Source organism: Trichosurus vulpecula, chromosome 5 (assembly GCF_011100635.1).
Source record: "Trichosurus vulpecula isolate mTriVul1 chromosome 5, mTriVul1.pri, whole genome shotgun sequence".
NCBI lineage: Eukaryota > Metazoa > Chordata > Mammalia > Diprotodontia > Phalangeridae > Trichosurus > Trichosurus vulpecula.
Genome location: NC_050577.1, coordinates 227,047,391 through 227,064,421, shown reverse-complemented (window position 1 = coordinate 227,064,421; position 17,031 = coordinate 227,047,391). Strand labels below are relative to the sequence as shown.

Sequence of the window (17,031 nt, the reverse complement as noted above, 5' to 3'; positions counted from 1 at the left end):
TTCCTAAGTCCTGGCCCAGCCCTCTATCTACTGAACCATCTAATATTACTGGATTCCTACTGGTCTGAACATAAAAGCCAAGATCAAAGCCAAGAAGCTTATAAAGAGTGTGAAAATGAAAGCTGACCATACCCAAAGGGTAACTGTCATTCTCTGAGAAACATGGCGGTCGAGCCCACTTTTCAATCTACTCTGGGAGTCCCACAATAGGAGGGAGGAGACAAGAGATCTTTGTCATTTTCTCACTTGCTTCCTGAACAAGTCAATTACCCTCTTTGGGTCACAACTGCCCCATCTGAATGACAGGAAGGTGAAGAATAGAGCAAGCTTACCTCTTATAGTTCTTACAATTTTTTGGGGGGGGGGGGGAGGGGGTGGAGAGTCAGACTTGAATTTTGTTTTTTCAGGTCAAACATTGTTATGAGAGTTAGCTATTTAATATTTCTGGATGACTCATCATGATTTTAGAATAAGCACAGATTGTTCAGAGATCCTTGCCCCTGGTCAGATTTTCCCTCTTTTCTCTCTATTTTCCCATGTTGTTGAAATAGAGAGACTGCCTGGCATAGTGGGCAGAGAGAAGCTTCGGGTTTCAGAGGGTCTGGATTCAAGTCTTGATTCTACCACCTAATGTCTCATTAATCGAGGCAGCTCTTCAAAAATATAAGAGGCAGGAGCAGGCACTGACCTTTCTACTTCAGTAGATGGAGGCTTCTTCCTGGGAGTTATTTACATCAATGAAAACTCAGGTCCAGATCAAAAATACCAAGAGTTGAAATGGAATTACTTTTTAAAACTGGTTTTGAGGAACAAGACTACTACCTATTTTACAAGCAAGTTGACGTCAGGCCTTTTGTACACATAGCGATGTTCTGAGGTGACCTTTGACCCACTGAATATCAGAATCTGAATGAGTGAACTTAATTATAGGAATTTATTTTCTTATAGATATTGTCCTTATTAAAACAAACAGGAATGAATGCAATTTTAAAATCTATATAAAATCACTGAATAAAAGCAGAAAAAAAATTGACGAGGCTCTTACCATGGCTGTTTTTTTGAATTTGCTAAATGAACTGTCAGCCTGAAGATCTAATTTTTGATGAAGAATGAAGACATCTTCCTCATGCTTCTTGATAATTTCTCTTTGTTCCTATTTAGACATCAAATCAGAGCTCCTTAACTTCTGAAGGCTGTACTATCACATTATTTAAGTTTAAAATAATATAAATATTTTGTAATCATTAATATTTCAAACTTTTACTAACATCCTTCTCCTCTGTTTTGTTGTGTAAAAACCCTGAGGTATGGTGGCTAGGCTAGTCAAGCCCTCTTTAAGTCAGGCTCAAGTACAAGGTATTAAAGATAAGGTAAGCTCATAAACACAAGGCTGGCCACCAGGTGATGAATTTTTCAGCACCAGCAATTTCACAGAGAAAACATTCATTATGCACCTTCTGTGAGCAAGACACCATGTCAGACATAAGGAATACAGTGGTACATACGGTACATAGGCCTAGCTCTCGAGGGATTTACAACCTACTGGCAAGTCAGAAAGAGATTAAAATGAATGTCTGTAGAATGAGAACTCATGGGCTAAACTCAACGAAGTTCAAAGAAAAGTAATATTCTCTAACTCTCTACAGGGCAGAATGTGTGTTTGTGCGTAATTGAGCTCTTTTGAGAAAGAAGGGTAGAGTGCCAGGCCTCATGAGCCAGTATGTCACTATGTGGTACGTGTGTCTACCCTTGGATTTGATCAAATACTCTCCCTGGTGTTAAAAAAAACTTACTTTGAAAGTTGTTTATATTTTCTAGGAAATTTTTAAACATACAAGACTTTTTCTCACAGGACCTCTGAATATTTGTTTACCTGAGTTTATTTTATTTTTTTTCCTTCAGCCTTCACCTACCAACTCAGTTTTTCTTTTCATAAGCACAAATGGGCTTATTCTATCTTCCTATTTCTTGTTATGCCAACATATAAGAAACTCTTACAAACACAAACTGGTCAGTTTTACTGACCAATCACAGAGAAGTAACCATTCCTAAATTGGACCTTTTGAAATTATAAAGTAAACTTTCTCATTCCTTGGCAGTCGAATGGCATTTAGTACTGAATTATAAACGAGATTATGAAAAAGCCTTTTACAAAAATCACCATGTGCTACATCCCAGAATACCTCTCTGGCTTTTTCTAGGCGATGCTGGTACTTCTTTAAGACCTCCTCCTTTTGATTTAATCTTGCTTGCATGTTGGCGATGGTCTGGTGAGCGACTTTCAAAGCCCGATGATTCTCTGGTTCTTCTTCCTTCCTACTGAGCTCAGCCATGAGTCGCTCTCGCTCTGCTGTCGCAGGCAGTCGGAGTCTGAGTTCATTGATTATTCTGTCTCTTGACAGAACATTTTGTTCTGCTTCCTGTAAGGCAGACTCTTTCGCCTTCAGTTTCTGTAATATAGAAAATTATTACTCAATTAATAATATATCATTTTAAAAACCTGTGCTTTCCTCTTTAAAATGGTGTATCACAGGTTTTTATTCAGTTATAAAGAGAACTTCAGTACTAGATATAAAGAGTACTGGTTACATAAAAAAATGAAGCTGTCTATATTTTAACAAGGAAAAACAGATTATAAACACAGAAGTTCAGAATCAGCTACCTGTGAAGTTAGATCATCAACTAATTAAGCGAAGGTAAAAACCAATAATAACAGATTAGAAAAAAAGGATAAAGATGAAAGAGAGTTCTGTGTTCCAACTCAATCTAACATCCATGGACTCAGAAAAATGGAAATGGATTCAAGTGAAGACATGGACTCGTTTATCATTTTCCTAAAAAGTTTAACTGTTGCACAAGTGATCAAAGTGAGGTCAAAAATATCCACAGACTATATTAACCATCAAATATTTATATACTCTTGCCATGGCAATTAAGACAACACAGAGTTATTGTACAAGATCATTTGTAAAACATTATCAAGCAGGATGATGGAAGATTAAGAGCTATACTCTCCCACAAACTAGCAAAAAGTACTCAAGAAAAAAGGGGCTTCCAAAGAGCTTGGTATGATATCTAGTGAATCCAGATCATAATGTGTAGGTACACATATAGATGAATGAATGAACATTTATTAAGCGCTTACTATGTACCAGGAACTGTGCTAAGTGCTGAAAGCCAAAGGCCAAGAAATAAAAGTGAAAGATCCAGCATTTTCAAAGTAATAACATTATCATTTACAATAACTACATAACCTCAGAGTGATGGACCTCTATATGTGAATGTAAGGAAATGCAAATGATTTGATAAACTGCAAAATACACCTCTAATTCGGTGTTTTCCCATCAAGAAGTCATCTTAGGTGGAGTTGAAACCTTTTTGGTGCTCCCTTCCTTGATATTGCCTTTAAAATCTGCAGCACATTCTTTTGAATATCCTCAATAACAGCAAATCTTGATTCTTCGAAAGTGGATTTGATTTTTTAATAACCTCATAAGCTATTGATAGGCAAGTATGATGAATAGGATGGGTGATCAAATGGAAATAATGCCATATTTGATCGAGAATGAGGTATGACTACAAAGTAACGAGACTGGTTTTGTTATATGGCACATAATTATGAAGGCGATTCCAAAAAGGGGTCTAGAAATGGCTTGGGCAGTAGCAATACAGTATAATGACCTAATTAACTTCCCAAGTTTTAACTAATTTGAAATAAAACAGTCCACGGAATATAGAAATTCTGCTCCTAAAAAAAGTCAGTCTTATTACCCTGATGCAGGGAACCTGGTCTTTGGATGTTCCCAGCAGACAGTACTCCATCTCCCAACTAAAACATCATTACTAGCTGTCTCCCATGCCTGCCATGCTATCCCTCTTCAAAACCAACTCCAAGCATTTCTGGTTTCTTTCAAGTAAGGGAAGGAAGAAAAGGAATGGCATTTATATAGTGCCTGAGCACCATACTGAGTTGCTTTAAAAAAAAATGCCTCAGTTGATCCTCACAACATCCCTGTTGTTTTTCAGATGAGTCCAACTTTCTGCAATCTCATTTGTGGTTTTCTTGGCAGAGATACTTGATTGGTTTGCCATTTCCTTCTCCAGCTCATTTACAGATGAGGGAATTGAGGCAAACAGAAATTAAACGACCTGCCTGGGGTCAGACATTTGGTAAGTGTTTGAGCCTGGACTTGAACTCATAGAGATGAGGGTTCCTGATTCCAGGACCAGAACTGTGCTCACTGTGTCACCCACCTTCAAGTCTCAATCAAAGTCCTTCCTTCTGCAAGAAGCCTTTCCCAATCCTTAATCCTAGCATCTTTCCTCTGAGATGAACCCCAATTTCTTCTGTATGTCTTGTTTGTGAATGGTTGTTTGCATGGCATCTGTCCAATTAGACTATGAACTCCTTGGAGAGCATGGACAGTGTTCTGCTTTCTTTGGATCCCCAGTGCTTAGCACCATGCCTGGCATATAGGAGGAGCTTAATAAATGCTAGCTGACCAATTCATATACTACATGAAAGATGGAGCTGGGAAGACCTGCTAGATCAAGTAAATACCAAAAAATCTGTGTTGGGGCTGAATAACTTTAAAAGCACTCAGAACATTTCCCAAAGACAAAAGTCCAAAAAAAAATGACAAAGAATACATGTTACTTTTCCTAAAGAAAACATAAATACCACTAATCCACAAGACTATAAAGTCTTCAGAAGAATGATCTGGGTGTGTATAAATAGTATCCTCAGTTAAAAAAAAACCCAAAACATGAGGAAGTAAAAGGCAGGCTCTTGAAAATAATATACTTTCAAGGATCATATGATATTCATGATCATACAAAAGACTGAGATACATCAAGAATATAAGCTCCTGTGGTATTTGGTTATTAACTTGAAGAGTCTGACATCATAGAACAAACTATACATTCAAGACTCTCCTTAAAGTTTCTCTCACACATACATAATTTAATCAAAGTTATACTGTGTATGTATGTGTACAAAACCACTAAAAATGTCATAAAAGGGATAATTTTGCTCAATAGACCACCAAATTCAAACTAGACACATGTTCGCCAGTGGTGTTTGCCATTGTCAAGAAAACTTTCCTGTGCAAGAATCCAACAAGAGTCAGATTTCCCACAGATGGGGGCTTCTGCAAATGCTACTCTTTACATATGACACTGACCTCAGGAACACCATTCAAGGTAAATTTGCCTAACCATCCATACCAGAAAAACAAAACAGGGACACAGCTAGGATGGCTGAGAAAGCACTCAACTGAGCTCTGCCAACATTCCGCTCTAAACAACTTTAAAAAAAACCTCCTCAAATTGAGTTCTAGAGTGGCAGAGCCCACAAAAGGTCGGACTAGACATTCGTCCAGCCCAAACAACTTAGGAGGCTGGAAAAAAAGATCTGTGACATGGGGAGGAAGCTGACCCAGAGCCCATGTGGATAAACACCAGTGATGATGACAGAAGCAGCGGCAGCTTTGAGAGCTCTCAAGGTAAAGGAATCTGGCAAGTGGCCAGAAAGAGACTACAGAGGACCGTTGAGCTAGTATTGGATGCAGGACCAAACACTGTTTGTCAACTCCATTGCCTATACCCACTTCTGGGTCACAGTTTAAGGGTGGAGAGGAACACTGCTGGTCTCAAGGGAATAAGGGCCCTGAAAAACTATTGCTTGTGCTAGAAAGAGATTGGGGGAGTGATCACACTTCTCCCCAGATCACACCACCTTGGAAGCAATGAAAACTTTCAAACTGCCAGAACTAGCTATGAAAATAGCAATGCAAAAAAGCCTGAAGCTTGGGATAGTGCCCCTCTCCCATCCCCAAACCTCAAGAACAGAGTGCAACTTTAACAATGTCAAGTAATACACTGGAAAAAAATAAGCAAACAAGAAAAAAAAAACCTCACTTTAAAAAGCTACTATGGTAACAGAGAAGATCAAGACACAAATTCAGAAGACAATAATGTAAAAACAGCTACAAGCAAAGCCTCCAAGAAAAAAAAGTGAATAGGACACAAGTCCAAGAAGAATTCATAGAAGAGCTTAAAAAATCATTTCAACATCAATTAAGAATAGTAGAAGAAAAATTGGGAAAAGAAATGATAGCAAGGGAAGAAAATTACGAAAAGACAACTAACAAAAAAAAGAAGCACGAAAAAATATTGAAGAAAATAACATCTTAAAAAATCAAATTGGCCAAATGGTGATGAAAATGATTCCTTAAAAAGCAAATTGGCCAAAAGGAAAAAAGAGATACAAATGCCCAATAAAGAAAATAATTCCTTAAAAACTGGAATTGGACAATTTGGAAGATAATGACTCCAATTTGTCCAATTGGATAAAACTGGAAGACAATGACTCCATGAGATATCAAGAAAAAATAAAACAAAGTCAAAAGAATGAAAAAATAAAAGAAAATTTAAAATCTCTCACTGGAAAAACAAATTGACCTGGAAAACAGATAGAGGGGAGATAATTTAAAAATTATTGGATTACCTGAAAACTATGAAAAAAAGAGCCTAGACATCATATTTCAAGAAATTATAAAGGAAAATTTCCCTAATACATATTAATATAATATAATATAATATAATAATAAAATAATTCCCTAAAACCACAGTGTAAAATAGAAGTGGAAAGAATCCACCAATCACCTCCTGAAAGAGATCCCAAAATAAAAAGTCCCAGAGTTCTCAGGTCAAAGAGAAGATACTTCAAGCAGCCAGAAAGAAATCATTCAAATACCATACAGCCACACAGTCAGGGTCACACAAGATTTACCAGATGCCATGTTAAAGGAGTGGAGGGCTTGGAATAAAATATTCTGGAAGACAAAAGAGCTAGTATTATAATCAAGAATAACCTATCCAGCAAAACTGGATCATTCTTTCAAGGAAAAAAAACAGACATTTAATAAAATAGAGGACTTTCAAGATTTCCTGATGAAAATATCAGAACTTGGGAGAAATTTTGACTTTCAAATACAAGACTCAAAAGAAGCATAAAAAAATAAACATGAAAAAGAAATCTTAATGGACTCAGTACGGTTAAACTTATATTTCCATATAGGAAGATGATACATGTAACCTCTAAGAACTTTATGATTGTTAGGGCAGTAAGGACTCTACATAGGCAGGTGGCATGGAAGTGAGTTGATTAGGTTGAGATGATCACAAAAAAGAAAAGGAATGCACTGAAAGAAGGAGTAAGGGAGAAGAAGAATGAGGGAAATTACTATACATAAAAGAGACAAGCAAGAAAGAGCTTTTGCATTAGAGGGGAAAATGAGGAGGGGAGGAGGTGGCCAATGCCTGAATCTAACTCTCATCTAAACTGGTTCAAATAGGGAAGGATATAGAAACATATTCAACTGTGTATAGTACTCTATCTTACCTAACAGGGAAGTAGGAAAAGAAAGCAATAAGAGAAAGAAGTGGGGGGATGATAAAAGGGAAGGTGGATAAAGAAGTCATTGATAAAAAGCAAAACAAACTTTAGATAAGGGACAGGATAAAAAAAGAGAAAGAGAAGAATAAATAGGAGAAACTAGAATAGAAGGAAATGTACAATTAGTAATCATAAATGTGAATGGGATGAATCATCTACAAAACAGAAGCCAACAGCATAATGAATTAGAAACCAGAATCCAACAATATGTTGTTTATAAGAAATACTCATAAAAGACAGAGATACACACAGAGTTAAAATATGGGGCTGGAACAGAATCTATTATGCTTCAGCTGAAGTAAAAAAAAAAAAAAGGCAGGAGTGGCAATCATGATCTCAGACAAAGCAAAAGCAAAAAGATACCTAATTAAAAGAAATAGGGAAATTACATCTTGCTAAAAGATGCCATATACAATGAGGTAATATCAATACTAAACACAGATGCACCAAATCGCATAGCTTCCAAATTCTTAAAGAAAAAGTTAAATGACTCGTAGGAAGAAATAGAGTAAAACTATGCCAGTGAGAGAACTTAATTTTCCATTCTCAGAGTTAGATAAATCTAACTATAAAATAAATAAGAAAGAAATTAAGTAGATGAATAGAATCTTGGAAAAGTTAAATGTAATAGACATACGGAGAAAGTTAAATGGAAACAAAAAGGAGTATAACTTTTCATCAACTGTATGTGGCACCATGACAAAATTGACCATTTATTAGGTCATTAAAAACCTCACAAACAAATTCAGAAAAGCAGTAATATTAAATCTACCTTTTCAGATCATAAAGCCATTAAATTACATTCAATAAAGGGCTTTGGAAGCTTAGAGTACAAACTGATTGGAAACCAAATAATCTAATCCTAGAGAATGCATGCATCAAAGAACAAATCATTAAAAAATTAATAATTCCATTAACAAGAATTACAACAATGAAATAACATACCAAAATTTATAGGATGCAACCAAACAGTACCTACGGAAAAACTGATATCTCTAAATGTGAATAAGAGCAAGTAAAAGCAGAAAAATGGCCAATTGGCCATGCACCTAGAAAAAAATAGAAAAACAACAAATTCAAAACCTAAAATTAGGAAATCCCAAAAAAATCAAAAGCCATTGAACTAATTAATAAAACTAGGAGGTGGTTTTATATTAAAAAAAATAAACTAAACTGATTTCTTTGATTAAAAAAAGAAAACCAAAATACCAGTATCAAAAATGAAAAAGGTGAATGCATCAAAATGAAAATGAAATAAAAGCAATTATTAGGAATTGTTTTGTCCAATTTACATGCCAGCAAAACTATCTAAATGAAATGGATGAATATTTACAAAAATAGAAACTGCCCAGATTAACAAAAGAGGAAACAGAATACTTAAAATTGAACAAACTGCAAGTGAGCTGTCTAAGAAAGAATCTCCAGGACCAGAGTGATTTACAAGTGAATTTTAGCAAACTTTTAAGCAACATTTAATCCTGAGATGACGTAAACTATTTTTTAAAATACGTAAAAAGGAGTTTTACCAAATTCTTTTTATGACACAAATATGATTTTGATGCCTAAACCAGGGAGAGCAAAAACAGAGAAAGAAAACTACAGACCAACTTCCTTACTGAATATCAATGCAAGTGTTTTAAATAAAATATTCACATGTAGATTAGAGCAATATATCACAAAGATCATACACTACGACCAAATGAAATTTATACCAGGAATGCAGAGCTGGTTCAACATTAGGAAAACTATATACATCATTAACTATATCAATGACAAAAACAACAAAAATCATGATTATATCAATAGATGCAGAAAAAGCTTTTGACAAAATATAACACCTATTCCAAACACTAGAAAGCCTAGGAATAAATGAAGGCTAATAAGTGGTATATATCTAAAACCAAGAGCAAGCATTATCTGTAATGGAAATAAATGGAAGCTTTCCCAATAAAATCAGAGGTGAAGCAAAGACATCCATTATTATCACTATTATTCAGTATTTTACTAGGAATGCTACTTATAGCAATAAGACAAGAAAAAGAAATTGAAGGACTAAAAATAGACAATGAGGAAATAAAATTACCATTATATGATGGTATACTTAAAGAACCCTAGAGAATCCATTAAAAAAAACTAGTTGAAACAATGAACAATTTTACCAAAGTTACAGGATGTACAATAAACCACATAAATCACCTCTATCTCTATGTCATAAAACTCAGCAGGAAGACATATAAAGAGAGATTCCATTGAAAATAACCATAGAAAATATGAAATACTTGGAAGTCTACCTACCAAGAGAAACCTAGGGACTACATGAACACAATTGCAAAATATTTTTCACACAAATAAAGACAGACCTGAACAACACGAGAAATATCCATTGCTTGTTGTAGGCCAAGCCAATAAAAATGTCGTCTACCTAAATTAACTTCCTTATTCAGTGCCATATCAATCAAACCACCAAACAATTTTTAATAGGTTAGAAAAAAATAACAGTTCATCTGGAAGAACAAAAGATCAATATCAAGGGAAAAAACGAAAAGCAAATGAAGGAAGATGACCCAGCATTACTGGATTTGAACTATATTACAAAGTGTTAATCGTCAGAATAATCTATGACTGACTAAGAAAAAGCAGTGGATCAGTGGAATAGATTAGGTATACCACACACGGTAGCAAGTGACCATAGCAACCTCGTGTTTGATAAGCCCAAAGACCCAAGAGTTAAGGGTAAGAAACTCTCTATTCAACAAAAATTGCTGGGAAACCCATAAAGCAATTTGGCAGGAACTAAGCGCAAACCAAAACCTTACTTACACTCCATAATAAAAAAGGTCAAAATGGGTAAATGAATTAGACATAAAGGGTGATATAATTAAATTAGAGGAGCATGGAAAAATGCATCTGTCAGATCTATGGATAAGAGAAGAGTTTATGACCAAACAGGAGATAGATAGGCTCATGGGAAGTAAAATAGATCATTTTTATTACGTGAAACAAACAAAAGCAATGCAGTCAAAATTAGAAGGAAAGCAGGAGACTTGGAAAAAAAATTTACACCATATTTCTCAGATAAAGGCCTAATTTCTTCAAATATATAGGAAACTGGGACAAATTTATAACATTAAGAACCATTCCCCAATTGATAAATGGTCAAAGTATATGAACTGGCTGTTTTCAGAAGAAGAAATCAAAGTTATCAATAATCACATGAAAATCTAATCATTATTGATTAAAGAAATGTAAACTAACATCATTCTGAGATACAATCTCATACCTGTCAGTTTGGCTAACATGACAGAAAAGTTAAGTAATAAATACTGGAGTGGATATGGAAAAATAGGTACACTAATGCTCTGTTGGTAGAGCTGTGAACTGGTCCAACTATTCTGCAGAACAATTTAAAATTATGTCCAAAAAGCTAAAAAAACTGTGAAAACCCTTTTATCTAACAATATCACTACTAAGTTTGTGTTCCAAAGACAACAAAGAAAAGGGAAAAAGACTACTCGCACAAAAATATTTATAGCAGTTCTTTTTGTGGTGGCAAAGAATTGGAAATCAAGGGGATATCCATTAATTGGAAAACGGTTGAACAAATTATAACAAATATTTATTATGGAATACTATTTTGATTATAAGAAATGATGAGGAGGATGGTTCAGAAAAACTTGGGAAGACTTATATGGACTGATACAAAGGAAGTGAGCAAACCCAGAAAATATGGTACTCAGTAACAGTAATATTGTAAGGTGATCAACTATGAAAGACTTAGCTATTCTGATCAAGACAATGATCCAAGACAATTCCAAAGGGCCAATGATGAAAAATGCTATCCACCTCCAGAGAGAGAACTGATAAACTCTCAGTGAAGACTGAAGCATACGTTTTCTCACTTTATTTTTCTTACTTCATCTTTTTCTGCAATATGATTAATACAGAAATATGTTTTGCCTGAAATCACATGTATACCATGTTGTTTGCCTTTTCAATAGAAGGGGGAATGGAAGGAAGGAGGGAGAGGATTTAGAACTCAAAATTTTTAAAAAATGATTGTTAAAAAAATTTTAACGTAATTGGGAAAAGAAAAAAAATAAAAACTAAATTTTTAAATTTAGTACTGCCCAGATCATGACGCCAGATGGACAGGCAGCACTAAATTTTTAAATTTAGTACTGCCCAGATCATGACGCCAGATAGACAAGCAGCCTACTAAACATCAATAAATATATTTTGGATAAATATTATAGGCAGAGAATAAGCTAGTTCAGGAACTGAAAAGATCTAACTGAAATGAGTTTGGAAAAATACGTAGTATTTTTCATACATACAATAATCCTGAGTTGCTTAGTGCCACAAAAGGTTATTCCCCAACACCAATTTTTTTTTGGCAATGCCTTAGAATTGCTAATAACAAAATACTATAGTCTTGGAAGATCTCATATCCTTCATCTGATAACTCATAGGGATGATAAATCAAACAAGATAGTTCAATAACAGGGTCTTTTCTAGAAGAAATAACAGTGTTGATTTGATTATAATTCTTGGAACAAGAAGAGGAAGAGAATTTATGATGGCTGGTATTGGGGACCAGGGAGGGAAAGGTTACATAGAAATCTGCTGGGAAAGAAAAGCATTGTTCTAGGGATAAAGTTTGGAGCTGAGTGTCTTAGCAATTCCTGGGCATAGTGTTTTACTTTAAAAATACATTTAAACTGAAAATTTCTTTAAAAAATATATCCTTATCTTATGTGTTCCAATGAAAAGTAAATTAGACTCACACGTAGCACTCATTCGTTTTTGTATGTAATATCATAAGGAAGCTTTTTTGGATCTCTCTGCTAAAAGTAAAGAGTAAATCAACTTCTAATTAACAAGTAACACTTTTAAGGACACACAATATAAAGTAGTCCAGACATTCTGATTCATGAGATTCATGCAAGAAAGTAACATAGAATGAAAATTTAGGATCAATACTCAATTAAATGGGAAAAGATCAGTTATTTGTAGACAACTCCTACATGCTTTACAGCCTCTGTATTATGGCTGGCTGCACATCAACATGCCCAAAGAACAAAAGCCAAAGGGTCAGGAAGAAAAACCCAAATTAATCAATTCTGATCTTCCGTAGTGGATCATATAAGTTTATCAGGGAAAGGATTGGAAACCAATACTAGGAATATGTTTTTAATTACCTACAGGTTTAACAATTAATTCCAAGCTTCACCTTCATGAACATACATTAATATAGGAATTACATATTCATACCTAAAAATGGTAAGGAAAATTAATTACCTCTTCCAGTGATTTACAAGTTGCTCGGGTTTCCAAGATTATGCGAACATTCTCCTTGATTTTTCTCAAAGCTATCTCAAGCTGATTTGGAAGAGGCAAACTGGGGTCTGGTATTGATCCTGTAGCTTCTTCAAACTGTTGGGAAATAGAAATTAGCAAAAAAAAAAAACAAAAACAAAAACAAAAAAAAAAACAGTTCTGCCACTGGGAAAAAGGCTCATTTTTCACAAGTACATGTTAAGCATAATTTAAATACTACCTATCTTTTAAACATCAAAAGATAAGACAAATAATGATTTTACCTGATTGAAGAGGAAAAAATTTCATCAATGTACATACTAGCCCATTCTATATAACAAAAGATTTGTATGTTACTCACCACGATTCCTGTTAAGCTCTACATACCTTTCGAGCTGCACTCAGTATTTCATTTTGTTGACTATCAAATACGTCTAGCTGCCGTTCTAACTCAACCTCTCTTTGATCCCAGGACATTTGCTGCTCTTCATGAAACTGTAGAAAAACAGTTGACTTCAATAATAGAGAATGGAAACGGAAAGAAACTTTATAAAAGGAAATACCTAACGAAATATGATTAGCAAAGGTGTTCATCTTAATGGTATCAATTATTGACATTATTAATAATGATATAAATACAGAGTATAATAATGTTGCCAATATATTATTAAAATTAACATTAGTATTTGTAGCATGCTTTCTGTCTTAACTATTATAAAAATCATTCACTTTTAAAATGATTTGAAAAATAAGAACTGAATTTACACTGTTATTATACAATAACAATGGGAGCCCTATACAGTCAGAAGACTCCAGGAGCCACTTGGGCAGTGGTTCAGATTTTTAAAAATCATACTAAAGAAACATAATTAAGCCCCATGTATCCAGATATATGCACCTTGTTTTGCTGCACAATCTCTTCCTCCAGATTGCTGATTGTGTGTTCATATTCAGAAATTACATTTTTCAAATATTTCATTTCTTCTTTGTCTTTGACTAATTCTCTATTTAGTTTGAGCTCTTGAAGACGAAGTTCTTCCATTTTCATGTGCCAATCGATTACCTAAATAAGACAAAAAGAGGTTTATGTGTTGTGTGCCTTGTCCTTCATTCTCGAAGAGGACCATAACATCAGCAAGGTGATGACATGACTTGAATTGACTTTGATCTGAGTGAGGCAGGGCTGTCCAAAGTCACCAGCCTCACCTTCTCCTCCAAAGTCATCTGTGTCCAGGGGCCAGATATCAGGTCGGGATGACTAGAGATGGCCCAGGATGAAGTGGGAGACCTTGGGCCTTTTAAGCTAAGGTCTTTCTAGGTTCTCACTTTGAGTGAGGCAACAGCCTATTCAGTGAAGAGTCTCTTTAAGAAGTGATTTAAGAATGGATGGCCCCTTTAAAAAAAAAATCAAACTGGGAGGGAAGACCCTCAGGGGTGCTGGTGAAAAGGAAATAGTTACTATTTACATTCATTCTGAGCCAGGAGGGCCCAAAATAACCACCAAGTGGTACTTGGGCAGGGATCTATTGTTGTCTAATATGTATATGTGTATATATACAAGTGTGTGTGTGTTTGTGTGTGTGTGTGTGTGTATATGTATGCATAGCTACATATACATACACACTGCACGTAGGCACAGATGTATTATAAACATAAATACTGTTTATTTTAATTACTTCAATTGTATGGGATCACATATCAAACTTTCCAAAATAAAGTTATGCATTGCAAACTCCCTCATGTAGTCACATTCCAAACTTTTCCAGTTAAATGATATAAAATATCTGTGACCATCATAAAAAAAAACAAAACACCCATTTAGGGGCAGTTAGGTGGCACAGTGAGTAGAGTACCAGCCCTGGAGTCAGGAGGACCTGAGTTCAAATCTGACCTCACACACTTATTAGCTGTGTGACCTTGGGCAAGTCACTTAACTCCAATTGCTCTGCCTTCCTCCCTCAAAAAAAGTGCTAAAAAATTTTTTTTAAACACCCATTTATTTTAGCTAGAATGGATTATCTACCCAACTAACATTCCCTTAGATAAATTTTGTGTTTTACTATTAGAAAAAGGGAGTCCCAAATTCAAATGGGCAATTCTCAGTAAGACAGTCAGACTGAGGTCCAAGGTAGCAACAACAAAATTTCATTAATTCCTATTAATTAGGAGAAAGACTAGGCCAAATAATAAAAACTATGAATTATAAGGTATTTCTAAATAAATGTGAGCTTACTAATTTAAAATATATATTAAAGAAACATGGCTTTTAAATGTATGGAGAGAATTCATTTGAGACCTAGTATAATGAATGATAAGGCACTTTTAAATTAGGACTGAAATTATTTGTATATGAATACTTCTAAAGTGCTAGAAGATGACAGTTCTCTTTATCAGATTTGCCATTTTCCTTTCATTCTTGTTTCTACAGTTAATTCACACAGAAAATCTTCAAAGAAATGAAGCTGAGAGGTCATCTAGTACCTGAAAGCCTTACTGAAGTCTACATCTCCTCTGTCTACAGCACTGCCCTCATCTACCAGTCTGGTTAGACAATTAAAAAAAAAAAAAGAAGTCCTAAGTCCAGGAGTGAAGAAGAATTGCTTCTTGGCAAATCCACAAGGGCTCTAATGGCATCTAGAAGCAACCATGTGGCATAGTAGATAGAATGCTGGTCTTGGGGTCAGGAAAACCTAGGTTTGATTTGTGCCTTGAACATTTCACAGGATCACAGATTTAGAGAAGGGTCATTAGAGGTCACTGTGTCCACACCCATTTTATAGATGAGGAAACTGAGGCCCAGAGAGATGCCATGACCTGAGTGTCAGAGGCCTCGAACCTTGGTCTTTCAGCCTTCAAGTCCTAGGTGTGTGACCCTGGCCTGTTAATTTCTCAGTGCTCCAAGCAACTCTCTAAGACTACAAGTAGAGGGAGTTACTCATTTGGAAGTTCTCTATTCCCAGGAAAATAGAGGTTCGATTCCTAGCCCTTGTTCCATGTCCGCATACCCTAAGACCTTAAAATGACTCACTAAAGCAGAATCTTTACAAAATCCCACATTTGATCTTAACCTTAACATCTAAGATCAAAAATGGCACACCTTCTGAGCCCCCCTGGCATCCTTTAAGGTGCTTATGAGCTCCTCAAGGCCTTTTAACTTTAATTCCAGCTCCAGAGTTTTGTTTTCCATGGTTCTCCGCTCCTCCTGACAAGTCCTGACCTCTTGCATGACTTGTAGTTTGTCATTCTGCAGCTGAATCATCGTTTTGGAAAATTTCTCTTGCTGTGCCAAGGGTAGGGCACCGCTGAACTGTCGTCGCAGAGCCTGAATGGTGCTGCGCAGATGCTTTGCTCTATTTCTCCCCTCCAGACGGGCAAAATACAAACTCTGCTCCTTCTCATCAAGCTTCTGCTCGAGACGCAAATTGTGAGTCTCTACCTTGTGCAGTTGGCAAGTCACCGACTCCAACTTGCTAACTGACGTGGCTTCGCTAATTTGCAATGCAACAATATGTTGATGCAACTTGGCAATAAGGGCTTTTTCATCCGACTGTGCCTAGTGCCAAAGAGAATTAAGGTGAGTAAGTAAGAAGGCGGAATCATACTCTTGCTTCATTACCCAACTCAAATTGGTCCCATTCTGTGAAGGCTTCCCTGACTTCCTCTGCTAAAAGTCAGCTCTTCTTCCTCTGAACTCTCGAACACTCGTAACCCCTTGGCACACTGCATTAGCATTTTACAGTTAGTACTATACATGTTTCAACTCCCTAAAGACAAATGTAAAATGCTCAAGGACAAGGATTGGGTCTTGTTTATCTCCCTTGTCACATAGCTTGGTGACAAGCCTTTCATCTATCGATTAATAAATTTTCACTGAAATCAAGGTTTAGGTTTTTCATGTAAAAGTGCTATTTATGGATATGTTATAATATGCTACTCAAATTCAAGTACAGCAATTTTACTATAAAAACCTACAAAGACTATTCCATGATATAAGTTTGAATCATCCGATGAAAGAATTCTCTGTCAGGAGACTTTTATTTTAGTCCTGGCTCCATTAAGCAGCTATATAATTTGGGGATACTAAAGTAATTATTGTCAGTACCTATAAAATACATTTTCAGTAGCTATAAAATTCAGCACCTATAAAATTTTCAGTAACTATAATAACACTGGCCTCTATTTTACTGGAATGATGTGGTTCTAATGAAAAAAAATTGAGTGGGACATATTAAGACATTTAGAGGTTTTTTGTTTTT

At 35.4% G+C, this 17,031-nt stretch overlaps 1 protein-coding gene across 1 annotated transcript in view; it reads right to left on the bottom strand.

The window, feature by feature from the left end:
* CEP290 (centrosomal protein 290) overlaps window positions 1–17,031 on the bottom strand; it is a 108,403-nt gene that overhangs the window by 37,968 nt on the left and 53,404 nt on the right. The window contains exons 29-34 of the mRNA XM_036759384.1: window positions 15,873–16,328; window positions 13,674–13,838; window positions 13,163–13,270; window positions 12,758–12,892; window positions 2,184–2,450; window positions 1,046–1,153 (exon numbers count right to left, since the gene is read on the bottom strand). Of these exons, the coding sequence (XP_036615279.1) occupies window positions 1,046–1,153; window positions 2,184–2,450; window positions 12,758–12,892; window positions 13,163–13,270; window positions 13,674–13,838; window positions 15,873–16,328 (1,239 nt within the window). The remainder of the gene's footprint in view (window positions 1–1,045; window positions 1,154–2,183; window positions 2,451–12,757; window positions 12,893–13,162; window positions 13,271–13,673; window positions 13,839–15,872; window positions 16,329–17,031) is intronic.